This window comes from Heptranchias perlo, chromosome 22, assembly GCF_035084215.1.
Source record: "Heptranchias perlo isolate sHepPer1 chromosome 22, sHepPer1.hap1, whole genome shotgun sequence".
NCBI lineage: Eukaryota > Metazoa > Chordata > Chondrichthyes > Hexanchiformes > Hexanchidae > Heptranchias > Heptranchias perlo.
Window position 1 is genome coordinate 14,436,923 of NC_090346.1, and position 18,836 is coordinate 14,455,758.

Below are 18,836 nucleotides of genomic sequence, written 5' to 3' on the forward strand. Positions count from 1 at the left end.
AAAGTCAGCATGGGTTTATGAAAGGGAAATCATGCTTAACAAATCTACTGGAGTTTTTTGAGGATGTAACTAGTAGCATAGATAGGGGAGAACCGGTGGATGTGGTGAATTTGGATTTTCAGAAGGCTTTTGATAAGGTCCCACACAAGAGGTTAGTGCGCAAAATTAAAGCACATGGGATTGGGGGGGAATATACTGGCATGGATTGAGAATTGGTTGACAGACAGGAAACAGAGAGTAGGAATAAACGGGTCTTTTTCGGGGTGGCAGGCAGTGACTAGTGGGGTACCACAGGGATCAGTGCTTGGGCCCCAGCTATTCACAATATATATCAATGATTTGGATAAGGGAACTAAATATAACATTTCCAAGTTTGCAGACGACACAAAGCTGGGGTGGAATGTGAGCTGTGAGGAGGATGCAAAGAGGCTCCAATGTGATTTAGACAAGTTGGGTGAGTGGGCAAGAACATGGCAGATGCAATATAATGTGGATAAATGTGAGGTTATCCACTTTGGCTGTAAAAACAGAAAGGCAGTTTATTATCTGAATGGTGATAAGATTGGGAAAAGGGGAGGTGCATTGACACCTGGGTGTCCTTGTACACCAGTCGCTGAAAGCGAGCATTCAGGTGCAGCAAGCAGTTAGGAAGGCGAATGGTATGTTGGCCTTCATTGCAAGAGGATTTGAGTACAGGAGCAGGGATGTCTTACTGCAGTTGTATGGGGCCTTGGTGAGACCACACCTGGAGTGTTGTGTGCAGTTTTGCTCTCCTTATCTGAGGAAGGATCTTCTCGCCATGGAGGGAGTGCAACGAAGGTTTATCAGACTGATTCCTGGGATGGCAGGACTGACGTATGAGTAAAGATTGAGTCGACTAGGCCTTTATTCACTAGAGTTTAGAAGAATGACAGGTGATCTCATCGAAACATATAAAATTCTATCAGGACTAGACAGACTAGATGCAGGGAGGATGTTCCTGATGGCTGGGGAGTCCAGAAAGAGGGGTCACATTCTCAAGATACAGGGTATGCCATTTAGAACTGACATGAGGAGAAATTTCTTTACTCAGAGGGTGGTGAACCTGTGGAATTCTCTACCACAGAAGGCAGTGGAGGCCAAGTTATTAGATGTATTCAAGAAGGAGATAGACATATTTCTTAATGCTAAAGGGATCAAGGGATATGGGGAAAAAGCGGGAACAAGGTACTGAATTAGACGATCATTTTGAATGGCGGAGCAGGCCCAAAGGGCCGAATGGCCTACTCTTGCTCCTATTTTGTAAGTTTCTATGTCAAAAATAAAAATTATGGCCGTCACATCAACTCATCCCACTCTCTGAACCAACAAATACAAATGCACCAGTGACCTCAGGTGGCAGCTAACAAATACTACAGCAGTTAGTGGCTTGGGTGATAGCAAAATCCAAACAGTTCGAGTAACTTAAACATATATTTGTGCATTGGGATTATCTTATATCATTAAACCCACTTAGCTATGCGGATTCTTGTTGGTTTTAAGGTCTTAAACATTTGCCTTGTAATTAACTGTCCAGAATTAGTTTGATGTAAATAACAAGAAATCAGACATTGGATTCTTACATTCCTCCTACTTTAGTTCCTTTGTTGAAGTGCCACAATTGTACTTTCAAGGACACATGGAGCATTTTGGTTTTTGTGGAAAACAGAGTTTTTTTTATTCTGGATTCAAATTTTCTCTTCTTTCCTGAAGGGGTATACTTGCCTGAGCATTTCCAGCCCTCCAGTACCTTCCCCAAGTTGCCATTTCTCATGTATGAGCCTGAGTGAGGCTCTAAATGTGGGGAAAACGTGATTCTAAAGATGTGCCAGAGTGAGGGAATTGACATAACAAGAGTAAACTCAGGCAGTCATCCCCCCTTATTTCTATTGATTCAGCAACTGGGTCTCCACATTGCTGGTGGAACCCAGCCCACCATCACCCAACTAAGTGAAAGAGGGAGAATGTTGCATGGAGGTGCTCTCCCCAGACAGGAACACCAAAATTACAAGCAATATCAGAGCGCCTTAACAGTATTCCAGAACAATTAGTAACAGGCTCGAGGAATTATACCAGTGGGGCTGCATTCTTTGGCCTTGTTACCACAGCAATATGTATTTTTGTCATGACCTATGACTTGAGTTGTGTGTATAGAGGGTCTATTGGAGACCAAAGACAAGTCTTGCAGAGTATGAACTAACATAACAGTTACAGACGAAGTAAAATAGTTTCTTAGCTAGTTGCCAGAATGAAAACTCTTTCCTTAATCTCAAATATCCTTTAACAAGGCTAAGGCATCTATGACCTGAAAGAAATAATGGGGTTTTTGGATCAGTGTTGGGTTACCACCTTTGGCCAAGTCCAAAACTGACAGAGGCAAAAGCATAAAGTGGGATAATTGTTGCAGTTCTGAGATTTGCTTTGTTACTGTGGAAAATTCATTGAAAACCTTAACATTAATAATTATAGATGCAAATGATGGAAGTAATTGGAAAAATGGTCTTTCATTCAAAAAGGACTGCGTGTGTCCAGCTTATATTTTAGAAATTTCTAGTCAGCTCAGTCAAAAACTGGACAGTCTTGTCCAAAATTGGATGGGTGGCAAAACTAGATCAATGTAAACTAGAAATTGTATGAAATATTTAAGCTACTGTTCTCATAACAGAAGAAATTCAAAAGATTCAAATAATATGAAATAATAGAACACATTCTGCAAGTGGGAGCATGTTCCATTCCATCAGATATTTGAAGAGATTAGAAAGACCACAGGCAGCACATAAATTAGCTCACCCATGTACTGTAATGTACATGTCTTCGCCCACATATTTAATATTCATATACTCAAACATTTATTACTTTCCCTGTTTGAAATCATCTGATACACAAAAGGACCATAACATTTCACGACACCCCTGCTTAATTCTCACCCTTCTTCCGTCTCATTGATAATATCACAGATTTCCATATTCAGAGCCCAGTCTTCTGTCTGCAGGGATCCATCTGTAGCTCGTTCTGTTAATACAGAATAGCAAAATACAGGAACTTTGTGTAACACATTGCCTTCAACAGGTGCCATAAGAGTAAGACTGTAAATAAAACAAATAGCTGAGAGGCTATTTGTCTTAAAGTTGCCTGTGCACAAAAGTCAGTTCACCAGCCTGATGAGTGAAATCTAAGAGACCAACAAGGCTCTAATTTGAAAGGACTATTGCAAGTTTGGGTGCAATATGCTGGTTACACTGCAAAGCAAGGATCAGAATCACTCCAAATTAAAAATTCAACCAAAACATTGTTTATATGCAACTCAAACCAGCCAATGTGAACATACAAACATAAAAAATTGATGGGCAGGAAAAGACCAGCTGGTCCATCAAGCCTGCCCCACACTATAATGGCCGGAGCACCATGACGAAACACTTTCTCCCCCCCCCCACCGCAACCCCACCTCCCTGAGTCCAATACCAAAGCACTGTATCAGGGAGATTGAATAGATGGGGCACAGTCTATAATAGAACATGTCGGTTGAGGGAAAAGGCCAGATGAAGAAATGTTTTTCCTTATCCACATTTTTTCATCTTCTTGTCTCTGTTGTGCTAGAATGACGGCTCATAAAGTATTTGGGAGAGAATTGAAGATAACTGAAGTTCAGATTTTCATTAATAATACAGAAGTCATGTTAGTATACCATTACTTCATTAACATAAATACTAAGAATTCAAACTTATGTTACATATGCATATTAGATTTATGGATTACACGCTAGGCTTTCTGGGTTTTAGTTCTAACTTCAAACCTGTTGCGCATATTATTTATGTAAAAAGTGAAATGAAATATCCAAATAAACATACGGAGACAAAGTCAACGGCCAAAGCACATTTTACACTATTGGCTCGTCTATAATCTGCAATCCATTCTGGTAAGACTATCAGTTGGTCATGCATCATTCTGTTAAGGACTTCAATTTTACTGCAGTCTTTGCATTTCAATTTGGTGACTGATAGCTTTCCTTTAGTTTCTTCAGCGAAACTAATTTCAGAGAGATTTGTACATCAACATATAATCAGAGCAGCGGTTTGAAGGAATGCAGTGGGATCATTAAGGAATTAACCAAGCCACAGAATTTCCTGCAGAATGAATATGGATGGAATTAATTTTGCATTTTCTTCTTTTTCCCTCATCTTCAGAAGGCATGGACTCTTGATGGGATACAGTTCTATGGGCACTGGCAGCCCTCCAATACCTACCTCACTTGAAGAGCTGTGCTCCATACCTGACCTAAACAGTAGGTATGAGCAGGCCATTTGACCGCCAGTCCTCTTCACATATACACACTTTTCAGCAGGGGATATTAGATAATGATCAGCAGTGGTTGATTTTTCCCTCCCTATCCCAAAGGAGCTGAGATCAGCTAACACAGCAAAGAAATTATTTGCATTTTTTAAACCACCACCTCCTCAACACTTGATAGTCAATTAATTACTTTTGAAATGCAGCTACCGTTATGTAGGCAAATGTGGCAGCCAATTTGCATACTGCTAGGTCCCACAAACATATAATTAGATATATGACCAGTTGCTCTGTTTTGGTGTTGGCTCGCACACCCTGTTCTTCTGTCATGGGATCTTTTATGACATGGGCAGATGGGCCTTCGGTTTAATGTCTCATCCAAACGATGGCACCTCTGACAGTGCCGCACTCCCTCGGTACTGCATTGAAGTGTCAGGCTAGATAATGTGTTCAAGTCCTACTGTGGGACTTGAATCCACAGGTTTATGGCTCAAAAGCATGAGTGCAACCACCAAATCAAATTGACACAAGTGAATCAAACCTTGTGTCCTCTACTCTGTACTAGAGCTTAGGCTTCAGTTCTGAAATTATGGAATAGCTTTGATTCAGGTTTCAGTTCATTTGGCACCTTCTCAAATTGGTATCACTAGACAGATTGCACTGTTTGGCACAATAATGTGTGACTAAGAACACACACGACATTCCGTTAGTAATACAACACTTGAGCTCTAAATATCAAGTCCATGTCCTCTCAAGTCCTTGAATGTTTAAAAGTGCATGGTTGCAAACAGATGTGACAGAACTTCCTATAGCAGGTAGAGGTCAGAAACTTATCTATAAATAGAAAGTACGTTAGACTCCTGGGTGGAGGGAGTAGGTCTGTATATGCGAGTAGAGGAATAAATCACGGTCAAAGAAACTGCTATTTTGAAGCTGTGGTTCTCCTTCACCCACGTAAACGAGATCAAAGAAACACTGTACACTGCAGGTTGCAAATTTATTATAGGCATACTGACAGAAATATTTTTAAAAAATTGTTTACAGAATATTCCATGTTTCAAAGAGTTTGACAACAAAATGTGGAGTATGTTTGTCTTGAACATACTATCAAAGACTAATTTCACCCCTCATCGACAACCAATACACCACAGACTAAAGTAAAAGGGTAGGAGGCCTTTATGAAATATCCTGAAAAGTCTAGGTCGTATAAACATTATATTAGTCCAATGGAATGAGAACTGATGCACCATCGTTGAAATAACCTTGTTCTGGAAGTTATTTTCTGCTGTCTTGTCATTTCATGCACTCTCTCTGGCTAAAAGGGAATGCTGCCAACCTGCTCCCTGATCCCCAGCAATCCCACTCAAACAGACCACTGGTAAGATACTCCAGAACAGTTAGCAAAACAGGGAAAGGGAGTGAATGGATGCAGGTCTTCCACAACTATGTGTAGTTTCCCCCACCCCCAATCCTCTTTCCTGCTCTCCCTTAGGCTCAGTTTCTTGCTGGGATAAGGAGCCAGCCCTCCAATATCCCAACCAAGATACCATTCTTGCCGTTGCAGCATATGCCAGTGGGCCATTTAACCACAGAGGTCATCACAGCAGAGCACAATCTTGTCCTCACCTGAAGTCCACACACACACTCTAATAGGAGTTACTGGGTAGCAAGCAAGAGTGAAAAACGTGGTTCATTTTTTTCCTTCTCCCTAGTCCAGGGAGATGGATGCAATCTTCAGCACTCCAACTGCCGAGATCAAGTAACTCAACACAAACTTTCTGGTCTGTACGGCTTAGTATCACATCGCACAATTACCCATTAAGCCAGCAGGGGAGTTCTCCGCTGCAGTTTTGTTGAGCACTACAAATCAAATTATATACATCAAAAATCAATGCAAAATAAATTGTGCATGCACATGATTTACTGTTGCATATGTAGTATACTTGGGTACTACTCCCTCTCCTCCTACCGATTTTACAGACATTAATACGATGAGAGGAGAAGCATGACTGAGCGCAAATAAAAATTCTGTAAAGGACATTAGAGTACTTGTGGTAGCCATGCCTTTGTGCCATTACAAATCCTGCTGCGCAGTGTGCCATTACTGTGGGATAATGTACACTCTATGAAAAATGTGAGTGAAAGAAGATTACAGATTGACCTTGCTGGCTTGAAACAAATGTTGGAGAGAAAGGAAATCTCTAAAATTAAATGGCTGGATTCAAGCCATCAACTGTCGGATTGTTTTACTAAAAGTACACGTGCGAAGAAATTATTAAGGGTCCTGGAGAAGGGTCGCCTCACAATGTAATGCTTTGAGTGGTATAAGTTGTACAGAGTATGGAAGCTTTTTTTTAAGTCCAAAAAAAATCGTAGTTTCCGACCTCCACCTTTAGGCAGCCATCCTCCGCTACCGTGTAATAAACGAGATAGCCAGGTGGTGAAGGATAGACTACTGGAGCCTAGTCTTCAGTTGCTTCCAAGCCTTTATTCTCAGATCCCCTTACACACCCTGCTCCCCCTAAATAAGCTCTCATGTAAATGGATACAAGAGAGTCCCCAATTGATACGCACCACCTGAATACAATTAACACTAATTGATATAAATCATCTGGATACAATTAACAATTACATCTGTGGAAGCTCCAATTTTAATCAAAGGGGAATAAATGAAATCCACCAAAACAACATGTTTTACTCTGGTTCAACAGAATTACCTCTTATTTTTGCCAATGCAGCTCCCATTTCAACCTACAAGCAAATTATAAGATTGCAAGTGCAGTGTGCATTCACCAGCACAAGTCCACTTTGTGGCACAATGTAACAGGGGCGCTAACATACTAAGCTACCGAGTTGCTTTGAAATAAGTGGCATCTAATAACACCGCAAACATGCAAAAAGCTTCTGCGGAGGGATAAAAGTTTCCAAAGGATGTTGATTTTATGCTTATTTATTTTAATGCAAACCAAGTGAATTCCAAAAGAAATGAGACACAGCCCTGTAGACTGCTAATCCCGGCTATGCACAGCTCCATTAATTTGTTGCCTTGTTTTCTGTAAACTGGTGGACAGATTTACAGTAATTAGTGCTGACATTATGAAGGATTTCTGGTACAAGAGTCATTGTTTGCAAAGAATTCCTATCTGTAACTGCGTGGATCAGAAATGCTGCATAAACCTTTTAAAACAGAAAATTCTGTACACTTACGACAGGCTTCAGACCTGCTTTATCATCATGCTGGTCAGAGGCAGCCAAGAAGCAGACATTTCAGATAGAATCTCTTTCCCTCCAAGTGAAATCCTAAATTTGTCATTGGCATAATAAATTGGAAATGCGAAACGCTGCCCCAATTCACTGCAGCAGAGCTTCTGAATATCACTGGTACGGGAAGTTTTACAAATATCTGCTCCTAGGCCACTTCTGGCAGCAGACAACAACTCTCAGTGTCCTCAGCAAGACTGTTCACACTGTAGGTTTGAAAGTTGTAATTCTGTTACTGTAAGTTGCAGTCGACGACAAAATCGACAGAATATAGTAGCAAATGACTACAACAGAAATCATCTTCCAACAAAACTAAAAACAGCTCCTTCACTTTTACTAATGAGAACCATGTGCTGCTTACTATAACTTCAAACTTGTTGGATGAGATAAGTGTTGCATAATACTATGGCACCAGTCGTAACTTTACTTTTTAAATACAGTCACCCTTGGAAATCAGCGATAGTACTATCGTGGAAAACTATTCGCAGCCACCGTAGTTACTATATATCGAAGGATCTAAGAAAAAAAAAAGCTATATACAAAAAAAGTAAGCAAATGGGAAACTATCTCTAGCTTGTATGAACAGATCAGACATTCAGCCTGTCGACGTCCAATTAAAATGGTTTATGTCATCAGCAGTGTTTATATTTGACACTGGAGTGCTGCTACCATGGAGAAGCCAGAGAACCCCACCTCCTTAGTTTATTTCTGGAGGCAGCAGCATCACCTCATTTACTTTGTTGCACTGTGAAGTGAAGTTAAATGTGTGCTCATTTACAGACAACTGTACTTGGTTAAGAAGTGGATTGAAGACTTCCAAGTAGTATAGACACAGATGATCCAAACATTTGTGCAAAACTGTCTTGTTGGGAGTCATGGGTATGTCATGTAAAATGTCATAAATGCAACTGGTCAATGTTGAATAGTGTAAACTGGATGCTGGATCGATATGCTGTGCAAATTTTGTTTAATCCCTTTCATGACTCGGAGACAAATTTCAGAGTTTTCTTGGATTTTTTTCAGTAAGCTTTTGTACTTAGGTACTCGTCAAACTGAGGAATGTCACTGCTGGGTAACACAGCACTTGTGTTCTTTTTGGCATCCAGTGTCAATATCAAGCTTAGGTGGGTCAGGTTCGAGTTAGGTGCAAAATAAATCTCCTCCTACACTTTCCTCGAGGGATCGAAGTGTAGCACTTTTATCCCTTCTATGCATTGCTGTGAGAAAACAACCAACATTTTAAGATCAATCCTTCCCCAAACTCCACCAGTGGGCATTTTCCATTTTGCACATCTGCAATTCTAATGCTGTCTTTGAAGATGTTTGCCAGTTTAATGGCAATTAATGCTGAATATTGGGTGCTTTTGTGCTTTGAGCAGGAAAGAGTCCTTTTTTAGCAATATAATTTATTGGCAAGTTTAATGTTTTTCTAAGAATTCTAAATTCACCATCAAGTCTCACATATTAACAATGGGCACTTGAGTGGCAGTATGGGAGGGAGACTGCACCTATGAAACCATACCCCAGTAAGGAATCAACACCTTCAGGAGATGTGGGAGCAAATTGGCAAAAAAATAAGGAAAGCTCCCTCCAGATTAGAATGAATCTACTTTGGCAGTTAAATCTTTAGAAAAATACAATTTCCAAGTTGAAAATGGCAATTTCCAAGCATAGTGGAGTACCAACAAGGTGTGCAACTGAGTGCAATGCAAATTTGTAGCCACAATTTCTCACAAAGCTGTACCTGTGGCAGAGATAGAGAAGAATTAAAACACCTCTCTGTGGGGGTCAGTGGGTAGTGCAACAGGTTAAATAGCTAACACTGTTGCTTCACCACAAGCTGCAGTTTGGATCCAGCATAGTAGGTAGGATGAAACTTTTCTCCCTCTAGCAGCCATTAGGGATCCAACACTGCCATTTTGGCAGTGACACAACATATTAGTGGCCTAGGGAGTGGCCTGGGCCTTACTCCCCAACTAACCCTTACAATTAGGCATGGTGCATAGCATAGGAAGAACCAGAGAAAAGACAGCTTGAACAAAAAGATCATAATTTTTTCTATAAAAAGATTCTTAGACACCCCCAATCAACAGCAGTAGTAACAAGGTCTACAAATCCTTAATTTGGACACAAAATTCACATTTAAAATACAAAAATATCCCATCAAGCTTTGAAAATATGCACTTCCTTTAAACTATACCTATTTAAACCCTCATTTAGATCACAGTTCATCCACTGATCATAAAACTATAGCAAGTTATTAGTTGTGCATCTGTTGACATGTAATATATAACAACTGCATTGAAAAGTGTAGTATACAACAAATATTCCTAAAGTATTCATTTTGATGTATGAAACAGATTTTAATGCCTCAATTTTGGGGGAAAAGGGAAAATTCTATATTTATAGTGAGTTTGCATCCTGTACCGCATTTGTGGTGCTCATTAAAGCTCGTTTGGTGAGTGCACCAAGGTTGGTGGTACCTTTGAGCAACCAGCCAAAAACAAATCACTGTGATGGGTACAGTCGCCTTTTACAGGCTTTTTGGATCTGCTCTTTAGTTTGTATCCAGTCAAACCATCTAAACGCGTGTCAGTCACCAAGACGTTTTGCAAAGGCTCAGGATTTCTCAAGACTGGCGAGTAAACGAATCGCATGTTGCAATTCTAATCTTGGATAAGAGCTTGCGTTTACTCAGCTTCTAAACTGTTACGAATTATGCCTTTTTTTGCATTAAAGTTGAAATAAATAGAATAAGAAAATCATTGACTAAAAGAATGCATTGACACAAACGGTTCAAGCTGGTGCCAGGAGCGACCAGCGTCCAACAAGGACCAAGGAGGAGAGGGCAATCTGATTGCTCCTAAGCTCCGTTCCTCTCAATCGCTTTCAGTAGCTGCAAAACTTGATAAATTAATTTGTCCAAAAAATTATAATAAACCTCTTTGGGCCGTTTCGTTTTCAAATGACATTGCAAAAATGTAAACAAACATTTTTCTTTTGGGCGGAAACCATTACGCTATGCGTCACCCTGAAAAAACATTTAACAGGCACTGTCCTAATAATTTAAATGACTACCTCCCTCGTTATTTTTTAAAAAGATAAAAACTAAATCCAGAAAGTCGCTGAAGCAAATTAAATGCCAAAAGATGACGCGACATCTTCATGAGGAGATTGATTTAGAAACAACAACAAACAAAAAATGCTTATTTTACTTCAGGAATAAAGTGAAAGATTATAAAGCAAGGTAGATTTGAGGTGTTAGGGTTGACTATGCGGTGTGAAGCGCTCACCTATACATTGTCCTACAGGAGTACTGTACGGGTTCCCAATGAAGAACTCCATCTTGATGCTTCCCCCCCAAACATCCAATGGACGCGGGTGACGTCAACTTTGTCTCAATCTAGCTTGATAGCGCAAGTGTCGGGGAATGTTCCCGCCTCTCCTTCACCCTGATTGACTAACGATCCGCACTCTGCCATTTCCCTTGTGTTTATTGGTCAACATCCACGTCAATCAATCTTTTTATCAAGTTAGTTTGCCTTCATGCTTGGCGTGATTATTTTGCCCATCCCTCTCTCCATTAAAATTATGCCTTAAGTAGCATGTTTTTATTTCATTTTAAATTCTTTGCCTAAGATGCTAAAATAATTACTAATTAAACCCGGTACGAAATCCATATGATGATGCTGCTGCTGCTGTGGGGAAAAGGCTCTGGTCACGTGATGTTTATCCTAGCAACCGTGTGAAGCTGGGCCCAGGCAGGCGTTATCTGAGGATCCACGTGAGATGATTAATTCCAGTCAAATTAAAAAATAAAATAATTCGAAGGTAAGTATTGACTCTAAGCGCTACAGATTTGAACTATCAGGTGATTATGCGTTCGTTATTTTTCAACTTCCAGGTGGTAGATGATAACGTCTGTGATAGGAGAGTTTACCTGTTATTTGCAGCATTATGAATTTATACAACTCTGCGTTGTCCCATGTGATATTATCTCAGACTTTTAATCGCAAAAAAGGAAAATATTGAGGAGAAAAGATACATGAAATATTGTGTGGTGTTGTGCAGAGTCAGAAGAATGATACCAGGGAATATAATGTTAAAATAAGGAAGCTTGCGACCTAAACGTGATTACTTTGTGCTAAGTTGTTAGTTTATAGAATGGCTGCCACTTAGTGCGATATTAAAAAAAATACATTTATAGAATCATGATATAACACATAGTACATAAAAGGGAATCCAAAAGTCTTCACTAGGCATATAAATAGTAAACGAGTCATAAGAAAAGGGGTGGGGCCGATTAGAGACCAAAAGGGGGATATACGCACGGAGGCAGAGGGTATAGCAGTAGTACTAAATGAGTACTTTGCATCTGTCATTACCAAGGAAGAAGATACGGCTAAAGCCACAGTAAAAGAGGAGGTAGTTGAGATACTGTGTGGGAGAAAAATTGATAAAGAGGACCGCTAGGCACCGGACACGACAAAGGCAAACCAAGCCCAGTCGACCCTGCAAAGTCCTCCTCACTAACATCTGGGGACTTATGCCACAATTGGGAGAGCTGTCCCACAGACGAGTCAAGCAGCAGCCTGACATAGCCATACTCACAGAATCATACCTTTCAGCCAATGTCCCAGACTCTTGCATCACCATCCCTGGGTATGTCCTGTCCCACCGGCAGGACAGACCCACCAGAGGTGGCGGTACAGTGATATACAGTCAGGAGGGGGTGGCCCTGGGAGTCCTCAACATTGACTCCTGACCCCATGAAATCTTATGGCATCGGGTCAAACATGGACAAGGGAACCTCCTGCTCATTACCACCTACCGCCCTCCCGCGGCTGATGAATCATTCCTCCTCCATGTTGAGCATCACTTGGAGGAAGCACTGAGGGGAGCAAGGGCACAGAATGTACTCTGGGTGGGGGACTTCAATGTCCATCACCAAGAGTGACTCGGTAGCACCACTACTGACCGAGCTGGCCAAGTCCTGAAGGACATAGCTGCCAGACTGGGCCTGCGGCAGGTGGTGAGCAAACCAACACGAGGGAAAAACTTACTTGACCTCATCCTCACCAATCTATCTGTCGCAAATGCATCTGTCCATGACAGTATTGGTAGGAGTGACCACCGCACAGTCCTCGTGGAGACGAAGTCCTGTCTTCGCACTGAGGATACCATCCAACGTGTTGTGTGGCACTACCACTGTGCTAAATGGGATAGATTCAGAACAGATCTAGCAGCTCAAAACTGGGCATCCATGAGGCGCTGTGGGCCATCAGCAGCAGCAGCAGAATTGTATTCCAGCACAATCTGTAACCTCATGGCCCGCATATTCCTCACTCTACCATTACCAACAAGCCAGGGGATCAACCCTGGTTCAATGAGGAGTGTAGAAGAGCATGCCAGGAGTAGCACCAGGCGTACCTAAAAATGAGGTGCCAACCTGGTGAAGTTACAACTCAGGACTATATGCATGCTAAACAGCGGAAGCAACATGCAATGGACAGAGCTAAGCGATTCCACAACCAACGGATCAGATCAAAGCTCTGCAGTCCTGCTACATCCAGTCATGAATGGTGGTGGACAATTAAACAACTAACGGGAGGAGGAGGCTCTGTAAACATCCCCATCCTCAATGATGGCAGAGTCCAGCACGTGAGCGCAAAAGACAAGGCTGAAGCGTTTGCAACCATCTTCAGCCAGAAGTGCCGAGTGGATGATCCATCTTGGCCTCCTCCCGATATCCCCACCATCACAGAAGCCAGTCTTCAGCCAATTCGATTCACTCCACTTGATATCAAGAAACGGCTGAGTGCACTGGATACAGCAAAGGCTATGGGCCCTGACAACATCCCGGCTGTAGTGCTGAAGATTTCTGCTCCAGAACTAGCCACGCCTCTAGCCAAGCTGTTCCAGTGCAGCTACAACACTGGCATCTACCCGACAATGTGGAAAATTGCCCAGGTATGTCCTGTCCACAAAAAGCAGGACAAATCCAATCCGGCCAATTACCGCCCCATCAGCCTACTCTCAATCATCAGCAAAGTGATGGAAGGTGTCGTCGACAGTGCTATCAAGCAGCACTTACTCACCAATAACCTGCTCACCGATGCTCAGTTTGGGTTCCACCAGGACCACTCGGCTCCAGACCTCATTACAGCTTTGGTCCAAACATGGACAAAAGAGCTGAATTCCAGAGATGAGGTGAGAGTGACTGCCCTTGACATCAAGGCAGCATTTGACCGAGTGTGGCACCAAGGAGCCCTAGTAAAATTGAAGTCAATGGGAATCAGAGGGAAATCTCTACAGTGGCTGGAGTCATACCTAGCACAAAGGAAGGTGGTAGTGGTAGTGGTTGTTGGAGGCCAATCATCTCAGCCCCAGGACATTGCTGCAGGAGTTCCTCAGGGCAGTGTCCTAGGCCCAACCATCTTCAGCTGCTTCATCAATGACCTTCCCTCCATCATAAGGTCAGAAATGGGGATGTTCGCTGATGATTGCACAGTGTTCAGTTCCATTTGCAACTCCTCAGATAATGAAGCATTCTGTGCCCGCATGCAGCAAGACCTGAACAGCAAGTAACATTCGTGCCAGATAAGTGCCAGGCAATGACCATCTCCAATAAGAGAGGGTCTAACCACCTGCCCTTGACATTCAACGGCATTACCATCACCGAATCCCCAACCATCAACATCCTGGGGGTCACCATCAACCAGAAACTTAACTGGACCAGCCATATAAATACTGTGGCTGCAAGAGCAGGTCAGAGGCTGGGTATTCTGCAGCGAGTAACTCACCTCCTGACTCCACAAAGCCTTCCCACCATCTACAAGGCACAAGTCAGGAATGTGATGGAATACTCTCCACTTGCCTGAATGAGTGCAGCTCCAACAACACTCAAGAAGCTCGACACCATCCAAGACAAAGCAGCCTGCTTGATTGGCACCCCATCCACCACCCTAAACATTCACTCCCTTCACCACTGGCGCACAGTTGCTGCAATGTGTACCATCCACAGGATGCACTGCAGCAACTCACCAAGGCTTCTTCGACAGCACCTCCCAAACTCACGACCTCTACCACCTAGAAGGACAAGGGCAGCAGGCACATGGGAACAACACCACCTGCATATTCCCCTCCAAGTCACACACCATCCCGACTTGGAAATATATCGCCGTTCCTTCATTGTCGCTGGGTCAAAATCCTGGAACTCCCTAACAGCACTGTGGGAGAACCTTCACCACACGGACTGCAGCAGTTAAAGAAGGCGGCTGACCACCACCTTCTCTAGGGCAATTAGGGATGGGCAGTAAATGCTGGCCTCGCCAGCGACTCCCACATCCCATGAACGAATAATAAAAAAAATAATCTTGCTTCAAAAACTGATCGTTCTAATTTTTCAATTCTTCCCAGTCTGTATGGCTCAGTACTACATTACGTGGTGCAGTTATCAATTGAGCCAATGGATATTTGTCAGAGTTCAACCGCAAGGCGGCAGCAAAAGACATATTTTTCGACTCCCTAACCAAGATAAGGCAGTAAATTGAAGGCAGACAAATCTGATGGATGTGATAATAACACGTAAAAGGCTCAAGCATCACTTGGACCCCTTGTAATTTGCTTCTGCCTATTTATTGCCTCATTCACAAAAACAGGATATACTATTTATTTTCACTAGACACCATCCACAAACAAGTGGAGAGGGGAGTCACTCCCATATTTCTGCAAATGGAGTTGTGCAATCATCCATTGAGAGGTGTGTGAGAGTATCTGAGGGTGAGCTGCCCTTCAGCTTTCCCTCTCTACAGAGAAGGGTTGAGCCTGTCCTCGGTGCCAACCTCCGACAGTCCTGGCAGCATTTGTAGTTTGTTCATTATACTGTTATACAAAAATTGAATATTTGTTCTGACGTATATGTTTAAAAAAATGTTTTCTTCTTTTTAAGTGAACACAACTGTTCAAAATGAGCCGGCCGAATAAAACAATTGAGCCCAGTGTCATAGATGATGAAATGCTGCAAGAGGCAGTGCAGAAGCAGGGACCACCAGGGAGAGCAGGACAGATAGCCAAACTGGAAGGAATTGACTTCAAAGATGTAAAACATCTTCAACTTGATTACCAAAGTATGTTTTAGGTCTACACCAGTGACTGTCCTTCATGAGCTTGATGAACAAGATGTTGATAGTTTATGGTATAATTACTGCAGGTATACTGATAAACAATCTGCAGTTGATTGCCAGCAAATATACATATGTGGAAAAAAATGTATTCCTCTGTTGCTAAAGCCCACTTGGATCTGAAAGGACTGTGATTATCATGTGACTGTTAAGTTTACTTCATGAATATAAGTTGTTAATATAGAAGATGTCCCAAGTGTTGCAGAGAAGGGGTGGCGGTGTGGAGCGGGGCGGGGGGCGAGTTGGAGGTGGAGGAGGAGAGGAATAGAATCTGAGGTACAGTCAGAGAGTTAGAGGAGGTGACCGAAAGCTTGATTGAAGAAATGGATTTTTAAGAAGGCTTTAAAAAACAGAGGTTTAGTGAGGGAGTCCCAGAGAGTAGGGCCAATGTGACTGAAGGCTCTGCCACCAACAGTGAGGTGAAGGAGAGCCATTGTCAAAGGACTTGGGCGTGGGAGGAAACTTAAGGCTGAAGGAAGTCGCAGAGGTATGATGGGTTGAGGCTGTGGAGAGATTTCAAAACGAGGATAAGGATTTGAAATTCAGTATATTGGGAGACGGGGCCAATGTAGTAATTTTTTCCCCCTTCAGAGTCCTCATGTCAGTCAGTCAGCAGAATGGGGATGGGATCACCCCGCGTGGCTAGGTACAAGTCTGGGATCGAGTGTGCGCGGGGCAGAACAGGATCCAGATCTGAGGATTGCAGGTCTGGGTACAGGCTTCAGCCTCGGTATCAAACAGTTGAGAGACACAGCAGGGCTTGGGGGTGGCGCTCCAGCCCAGTCCAGACACAGTGTGTCCTGAGGGTCGTCACGAGAAGCCTGGGAGAAAGTGCTTCATCACTTTATTAAACCCTTTCCTTTTTTTTTACTTGCGTCCAACACCATGGAACATCACTAATTCTGGAAAAATAAGTTTAGAACAACTGTGAATACTGGAAATCTGAAATAAAAACAGAAATCTAGAAATCCACATCAGGTCGATCAGCAACTGCAAGAAATTGTAAGGGAAAATTATCTTGAAAAGGAGTCTCACCCTCAAAAAGAAAATATTTGTGTAGGTATTCATTTTAGGATTTTAATTTTTGTTGTTCCAAAAATGTTATTACTGTAAAATCTCCGATTTATCTCCCTGGTGTAGATATACTGAAGATCGACAACTTGTGGCGGTTCAAAACACTGACCAAACTCCAGCTGGACAGTAACGTCATTGAAAAGATTGAGGGACTGAACACGCTGACCAACCTGGTTTGGCTAGGTAAGTGTTGAAGAACTCAGTATATCACACACCTTGGCTTTGTTTTCTTTCAGCTATATTTTTGATTTTTAAAAACATTTCAGCCAGGGACATGACAGATCAGCCATGATCTAATTGAATGGTGGAACAGGCTTAAGGGGCTGAATGGCCTACTTCTGTTCGTATGAGTCAGGAGCACTAAAATCAGGCTCCACTGATATACGCACTTTCCAGCAGGAACATGTGTGTCCGTCATGTGAAGACCAAGTTCACTGTTGGTGGACAGAACACTCGCTGTTTAGATTCATGCAAAAAAGCCTCTTGGGCAAGGAGGGCACCCAATGTCATGAAAGCGAACCCCAACATGAGTTACACCTTCTGAGAGGAGGGGGGGAAAGTGAAGGAGGAAAAATTTGGAAGAAAAAATTCTCTTAAATAAAAATGTTTTGCATTTGTACAATTTATACAATGGCTTGAGAGATCTCGCACAGCATTTTCCTTTTCTTCAACCTCCATTCAGATGGTAGCCTTTGAAAATTGAGAAGACCTTGCATTTCTATAGCGACTTTCATATCCCAAAGTGCTTTACAGCCAATTAATTACTTTTGACATGCAGTCACTGCTGTAATGTAAGCAAATGTGAATTTGTGCACAGCAAGATCCCACAAACAGCACTGAGCTAAATGACCAGATAATCTGATTTAAGAGGTGTTGTTTGAGGGATAAGTGTTTGGCCAGGCCGTCAGGTGAACTCCCCTTCTTCCTCTTCAAATAGTGCCATGGGAATCTTATGTCCGACTGAACTGGCACACAGGGCCTCGGTTTAACATTTCATCCAAAGGACGTCTCTCTCTGACTGCAGCGCTCCCTCAGTACTGCACTGAAGCATCAGCCTGGATTATGTGCCAAGTCCTGGAGTGGGGCTTGAACATACGACCTTCTGACTTCCTTTTAGTGCGTTGAGTCAGACAGGGATTCTCCATTGGAAGAGTTGCCAAATATGTTCGTACATGAAGCTGCGGGCTGTAATTCCTGCACCCCATGCCAACATTTTGCTGTGTCAAACCTGTGGAAATTATAAGATAAATGAACTGTTAAAACACAGCAGATGCCCCATTCCCTCTTTGAGCGAACTGCCATTGGCAAATTATACCCATTCATAAGTGTAAAGGTTCCTGCTCTTGGTTGCTGGGTATTTGTTCTGTACAGGCCCTGAGTTCAAATGAGTGGTTAGGATCTGGAATGCACTGCCCGAGGGGGTGGTGGAGGCAGATTCAATCATTGCCTTCAAAAGGGAACTGGATAAGTACTTGAAAGGAAAAAATTTGCAGGGCTACGGGGAAAGAGCAGGTGAGTGGGACTAGCTGGATTGCTCTTGCATAGAGCCGGCGCAGACTCGATGGGCTGAATGGCCTCCTTCCGTGCTGTAACCATTCTATGAGTAGGGTGCTTCTTGCTTTGCAAAATCAAAGATAGAAAGCAATCCCGCTGGTGGATATCAGTAACTGTCCAAACCCTCACATGAAGATTAGCCACCTGGGCAAAGTACTGGAGAGCTGACAGTGCTCCTGGAACTATACGTTAGGAGAGGGGATAATTGGGGAAAAAATGCTTGATTTGTTTTTTTTTCTTCTAGATTTATCCTTTAATAACATTGAGATGATCGAAGGTCTAGATGAATTGGTTAAGCTGGAAGACCTCAGTCTGTACAGTAACAGAATTTCCAATTTTGAAAACATGGACTCGTTAGTAAACCTACAGATCTTCTCTATTGGAAAAAATTACATTGATAAGCTGGAAACTGTAAGTAATTTGATTTAAGTGGAGCCCATCCTTCCCTCCCACCACCCC

The 18,836-nt window shown here is 42.5% G+C and overlaps 2 protein-coding genes across 11 annotated transcripts in view; one reads left to right on the forward strand and one right to left on the reverse strand.

Moving 5' to 3' along the window:
* The window catches only part of tom1l2 (target of myb1 like 2 membrane trafficking protein), a 48,949-nt gene extending 38,006 nt beyond the window's left edge, over nucleotides 1-10,943 (reverse strand). For all 7 annotated transcript variants that reach the window (XM_068002964.1, XM_068002960.1, XM_068002958.1 and 4 more), the window contains exons 1-2: nucleotides 10,860-10,943; nucleotides 2,946-3,030 (exon numbers count right to left, since the gene is read on the reverse strand). In XM_068002964.1, the coding sequence (XP_067859065.1) occupies nucleotides 2,946-3,030; nucleotides 10,860-10,911 (137 nt within the window). In that variant the 5' untranslated portion in view covers nucleotides 10,912-10,943. The remainder of the gene's footprint in view (nucleotides 1-2,945; nucleotides 3,031-10,859) is intronic.
* A 219-nt stretch (nucleotides 10,944-11,162) lies between these two features.
* Nucleotides 11,163-18,836, forward strand: part of drc3 (dynein regulatory complex subunit 3) — a 34,243-nt gene continuing 26,569 nt past the window's right edge. For 2 of the 4 annotated variants that reach the window (XM_068002967.1, XM_068002965.1), the window contains exons 1-4: nucleotides 11,164-11,397; nucleotides 15,518-15,695; nucleotides 16,890-17,006; nucleotides 18,622-18,788. In XM_068002967.1, coding sequence (XP_067859068.1) covers nucleotides 15,536-15,695; nucleotides 16,890-17,006; nucleotides 18,622-18,788 — 444 coding nt within the window. In that variant the 5' untranslated portion in view covers nucleotides 11,164-11,397; nucleotides 15,518-15,535. Of the gene's footprint in view, nucleotides 11,438-15,517; nucleotides 15,696-16,720; nucleotides 16,806-16,889; nucleotides 17,007-18,621; nucleotides 18,789-18,836 lie in introns of those variants that run through there. The other 2 variants (XM_068002966.1, XM_068002968.1) reach the window with 2 other exon arrangements.